This window comes from Tripterygium wilfordii, chromosome 6 (genome assembly GCF_013401445.1).
Source record: "Tripterygium wilfordii isolate XIE 37 chromosome 6, ASM1340144v1, whole genome shotgun sequence".
In the NCBI taxonomy this organism is placed as follows: domain Eukaryota; kingdom Viridiplantae; phylum Streptophyta; class Magnoliopsida; order Celastrales; family Celastraceae; genus Tripterygium; species Tripterygium wilfordii.
Genome location: NC_052237.1, coordinates 7,946,648 through 7,952,647, shown reverse-complemented (window position 1 = coordinate 7,952,647; position 6,000 = coordinate 7,946,648). Strand labels below are relative to the sequence as shown.

Genomic DNA, 6,000 nt, shown 5'->3' with positions numbered 1-6,000 from the left:
AAAATCCAAATGGCACGTTAATAAATTGACATTTGGAATAGCAAGTAAAACTATTAGAACTTATCAACAATGTAACAAAAAAGTCCCTGACAAAATAAATTTGTATCATAATGGCAAAAAATAACTAGGGTAATCATACCAAAATTTCAGTACACATTCCATCAGTATTTCAATACACATAAATGGTTGGGAATGGTCAGCCTCTTGTCGAGGAGTTGATTGATGGTGGTGGTCAATGACGGGGGTGACTCATGTGGCCGAATTAGGCCTTTTTTAGATAAATGGCTGGGCTAGGTTGGGTTTTGATGGTGAAGATTCGGGGAAGCCTTTTGGTAGGTTGATCGTCTGAAATGGTGGCTGAACGACAAAGTTATCATAGGAGGCGGTGATGTTGCTCACGGGATAAGAAAAAAGAAAGAATAGAGGTTACATCCATGCATATTTTACAAAAATAAAATTTACACTATAATTCCACCAAAATATCAGTTAAAAAATAAAATTTTTGACTTTTTATGCCATATCAGCATGTTGATTGATCGGTTTCATAAAAATTTTGTCTGTGGAACATTGGTGTAACATGAATGGCCAAAGTGAAACAAATGAAACGTGGGGGATTGAGTTGTAACAGGGGTCATCTGTCAATGGCCAAAAGTGTATTTTACTCTTCTAGTTTCTCTCACCAAACTGAAGAAAAATGACAAAATTAAGGACACATAAGAAATAATTGAAGGATACGTGGCCCCCAGAAAATAAGTAAAAATAAATTAGATTAGATAATGAAAGATGCCTGAACGTGCATTTGCAACTCATTCAAAAGTCTAAGCTTCTAAAATTCTAATCTTGTTCCACAATGCAGACAGGATTGTACAAGTTGGGGATTGTAATGAAGGGATAATTGCAATGAATATTGTATAGAATAAGTCAAGAGATATTCATATCAGGGTGATAACTGCACCACCTTGTTTGTCTCTGTCAATAACGTGATTATCTCTATCATGTCCCCGCAAACGTAAGGGTGCAAAGAGGACTTGAACCAATAATCAAGAGATAGCTTGTGAGCAAGTGGCTTGGTGAGAGAATCTGCAAATTGATCCACATAATGCACATGCGAGACCCGAAGAGTGCGTTTGGCCGCTTGGTCTCGTACAAAATGGAAATCAAGTGCTATGTGCTTCGAATCATACGAGAGTGAAACACAAGATTGGAGCACAGATAAGTGTCGCCAACATTGTCACAGTAAACGGTAGGCGGCTTGGGTAGAGAGAATCCAAGTTCAATGAGCAGATGAGTGAGCTAGTTTATTTAAGCTGTTGCAGAGACTATTGCCCCATATTCAGTTTCCGTTGAGGACCAAGCAACAATAGTTTGTTTTTTTGAGCTCCAACTGATCGGGTGACCAATTTGGGTAGTATGATTTTAGATATCTACGTATATTTAGATTCAATTTTACAAGTATAAAGGTTAAAAAAAAAAATTGTTATTTAACAACAGCTCTAAAAGAAGTGCTTTATGTGCTCTCTCACTTTGGGTGATAGGGTGATAGATGTAAAGGGGTGCTAATTGTCGTGTTCCAATTTTTTTTCGTCACATAATACACATGTTAAAAGCATATTAAACATGTGATCTTATTTACAGGGGATTTTTGTTTTTCATCAATGACAGCAACCAAAATATTTGTCAACTTGGAGCAAGAGCAACATAACTCTTGCTGCAGACGTAATGCTCTTTTGGTCACTTTGATAAATAATTCGTGGATTAAACAAAAAAAAAAAAAGTAACACCCTGAAAATTTTTAATGCCTTTGTTTGCTTGCAGCGCTAAGACTGATTACTTATATCTGTGACGAAGTGGAAACAAAAAATTTCGACGAAGCATGAATAATGAAAATGCAAAAAAAAGAATTGGCGTTTACTCTCGTTATAGATCTCCTGCCCCTTTTGTGGTGGGGGAAAATGCCTTCCCCATGTCAAATCGAAAACTATTATTGGAAAAGATGGGATGGGCTTCGTTGGCAGAAGTAAACTGTGTAAACTATTTTCATCCCTGCGCGCATCATGCTTGAAAATAAACCCTCTCATAAAGATACGTCCATCAAAGATTAGAATGCCATAAGAAACCGGAAATTGGTGTAGATCACTTCTGCTAGCAATTTTGAAAGAAAAAATGTGAAGGTTTTATCTCATTTTCATGTCCACTTCTCCTAATGCAATGAAGTAACAACATCAGTGATTGGTTTTATTATGGGTGTTGAGGGGAATATAGGGTCTGAAATGATGATGAGGGTTACCTGGAACAGACGATACAAGATCAATTTTACCTAGATGCCTTTTTAGTGTAACAAACTAACAATAGAAAGAACAACTCCAAGCCGAATATGCTTGACTTTAGCACAAAGAACTCAGCGTCCTACGTCAAATCTACACCGAGCAACATGCAAGAACGATCATCCTTCGACATTCCAATGATACTATGCGCACAATTTTAGAATACTTCGTGAGTTGCTCAACGCCAACAAATATTCAAACTATGAATGTGATATAAATATAATTGAAGCCTAAAAAGCTGTGCAATTACAATTACATATGCTTCTATTCACAGTTCACATGCTACATTACATCAAAATCATAAGCGAAATCTGAGAACGTTCACTAAATTCGCGTGGGCATGCCACCTAGTTCATATAAATAACGGTAAATACATGCTATTAATCATAAAGCAATTATGAATCTTAGAATTATCATTAACTATAATCGTCTAAAGCCAGTTTTTACACAATATCAACATCACCATACCTAGGGTGAGAGTTATCCCCAACAAAGAACTCGTGAACTTCACCATCAACCTCTATTGCACTACAACCAGGCTCTTTCCTTACACCTCTAGACTTCATAATCCGTCGCACATAATTTGCCTTATCCCAGTTATTGGAATCAGCATATATATTTGACAAGAGAACATAAGCATGATGATTTTTGGCCTCTAATGCTATTAGCTTTCTTGAAGCAAGTTCGCCCAATTCCATGTTTTTATACATTCTGCACGCACTAAGCAAAGCTCCCCAAGCACCAGCATGCGGCTTAACTGCCATGTTATTGATGAAACTTACGGCTTCATTTAATCGCCCAGCTCGGCCATACAGATCAACCATACACCCATAATGTTCCAGCTTAGGCTCAATCCCGTATACTTTTTTAATTGATTCAAAATGCTCTTCACCTTCTTCAACCAGTCCAACTACACTACAAGCCCTTAAAATTGACACAAATGTGACTTCATTGGGCTGCACCCCATCTTTTTTCATAAGGGAAAAGAGCTCAAGGCACTTATGCCCATCCCCATTCATGGCTAACGCGTTAATTGCAGTGCTCCATGTGTATACATTCTTTTCTTTCATCCCCCAAAAAATTCCCATTGATTTATTAACATTCCCACATTTAGCATACATATCAATCAGTGCTGTTCCTAATGTAGCGGTGATTGGAAGCTTGTTGCTCTCTATATAAGCATGTGCCCATCTCCCCTGATCTAGTGCACCTAAGTGGGAGCATGCAGATAACACTGAAACCATAGAAACCTCACTTACTTTGACGCCTTGTGTTTGCATCGCGCAAAACAAATTTAAAGCCTCCTTCGATTTACCACATTGCACATACCCCGCAATCATTGCATTCCATGTGATATGGTCCCTTTCAGACATCACATCGAACAACTCTCTTGCAAAAGACACATCCCCGCATCTCGCACAAGCGCTCACCATTGTAGTCTGGCACACCAAATCTGGCTCAGGAATTTCATCGAACACTTGGTGACAATCACGCAGACAACCCAATTCAGCGTACATGTAAATCAACGCACTTTGAACATGCGGATCATTTTCAAATCCATGTTTAAGCACTGCACCATGGACTGTCAATCCAATCGTTCTCGCTGAAAGCTGCGCACACGCGTGGACCAAGAAATTGAAAGTGTAGTTATCAGGTGAAAGGTTATTAGCAGACCAGAGGATTCTGTTATAGAAATGGAAGCTCTTTGGAGGAGTTGAGCCTTTAGAATGGGCTCTGATCAGGGAATTTAAAGTGAAGAGAGTTGGGTTTTCGCAATGGTTAACGATTTGCTCGGAATAGTCAAGATTCTTTTGATTGTGGAGGGCAATAGTGGCTATGAATTCGCCTAGAATGCGAGGGTCGTGTAAAGTGCCAGTAGATAACAAGTGAGAGTGGATTTGCTTAAGCTCTCTGAGAGTGGTGGACGCTTTTACTAGAGAAATGATTGGATGCTTTGCGATTGTGCATCGTGAGGAACGCATTACCAGAAATCAGAGGTGGCAAACTTTAGGTTTGCACCATTTGCTCCAAAGCCTTCCATCTAGACCCAAAAACTCTAATAGGCAATTGTAGGGGTCAAGTGCAACCCCACTCGATTATATGGGTTAAGTTAAACCCAATCCAAATATTAATGGGTCAGACCAAAACATAAGTCCACAGACACAAGTTCAACAAAGCTCAACATATTTGAGACCAAAACATATAGTCCAAAAGGACTTGGTCAAACAAGGCAATACAAAGCCGATACAAATATGAAAGGCCGATCAGACCACCGAAGGACGAAGCCGAAGATAAGGCAGTTCCACACCAATGGTTATGTTTGAAATTGACAGGAAATTTCGTCAACTGCTATCAACTTCTCCAACCGTTGCAAACTACTGATAACTGCGCAAGACAAGTATAAAAAGAAGCCATGAGCAACGGAGAAGGGGGGAAGAATCAGATTTACTACTCTATATTGGATTCATGTACTTTTTGTAACCAGAACAATATATAAAGAACATCCGATAGTTCTGTATCATGGACCTAGGCACAACGCCAAACCATGTAAACCTTTCTGTCATGTTTTACTTTCTCCAAACTATTCACAAACAATTCGGTTGTCGAATTATTGCATCAACAATTTGGTGCGCCAGATAGGGGGCGAGATAATCAATTCGAAATGACGAGTCCAGAAAGTTCACAAAATGATGCTATGAATGAAAGGATGAAAGCTTTGATCCAACGCTTCGATCCAACGCTTCGAGGAGAACGAGAAAGAATTCAACGCTTTCAAAGATGCTCAAGCAATAAAAATCCAACAATTGGAACAAGAGAATTCAAATGTTCGTGCAAAGAATCAGTTGCTGCTGGAGTGTGTGGATCAACTGTCGAATTCTCATGTTACTAGTGCTATACCAAGTACAACTATTCAGAATGAAAGGTAAACAACACGAATTCCTGGTGCAAGTTCTTTTTTGCCAGGATTCGTACCACAAACTGGGACTTCATTGGCGTCGTCTTCGATGCAATTTTTGAGGCCAACAATGCAATCAATGGCACCTTTATTTTTTGTGTTGACTTCATCAACTATTCCTACAATTGATGGACAATCGAATATAGCCACTATACTGCCAGGGATAACTCAACAAAGTGTGGATAAAAGATTGGAGGAAATGGAATCTGCATTTTTCAGAATCCCAGGCATGCCACCTCCCTTGAAGAAAAATCACACTTTCCTCAAATCTCCATTCGTTTATGCTATTGCTATGGAAGAGGTACCAAAGAAGTTCGTTATCCCACACCTCAAACCGTATGATAGGACCACTGATCCAAAAGACCATGTGGATCAATATAATCAACGATTAACTTTGGTATCATATCCTTTCAACAAACATGAAGCGTGTATGTGTCGTGGATTTAGTTCAACTTTGGTTGGGCCACCATTAAAGTGGTACCTTGGGCTTCCCGAAGGACAAATTGCTTCATTCACGTAGTTAGCCGATGCCTTTGTAGAGCAATTTGCAAGCAGTAGGAAAATAATCCCAACTTCAGATGATTTATATCGATTACGACAAAAGACAGGAGAACCTCTACGAACATTCTTGGCAAGGTTCAATAAGGAAAAGCTCGAAATTCCAGGCTGCTTAGATGAGATTGTTGTTAATGCATTTCGCATGACATTTCTTCCTTGAGG

The 6,000-nt window shown here is 39.1% G+C and overlaps 1 protein-coding gene across 1 annotated transcript; it reads right to left on the bottom strand.

Annotated features, from left to right (window-relative positions):
* Positions 1-2,644: 2,644 nt before the first annotated feature.
* Positions 2,645-4,409, bottom strand: LOC120000860 (putative pentatricopeptide repeat-containing protein At5g40405). Its single transcript, XM_038849019.1, has one exon. The coding sequence runs from the start codon at positions 4,304-4,306 to the stop codon at positions 2,768-2,770; it is 1,539 nt and encodes a 512-aa protein (XP_038704947.1). The 5' UTR covers positions 4,307-4,409; the 3' UTR covers positions 2,645-2,767.
* Between the last annotated feature and the right edge of the window lie 1,591 nt (positions 4,410-6,000).

Excerpts from the sequence above, each read along its gene's own strand:
- LOC120000860 (XM_038849019.1), bottom strand. The coding sequence starts at position 4,306 with ATGCGTTCCTCACGATGCACAATCGCAAAGCATCCAATCATTTCTCTA.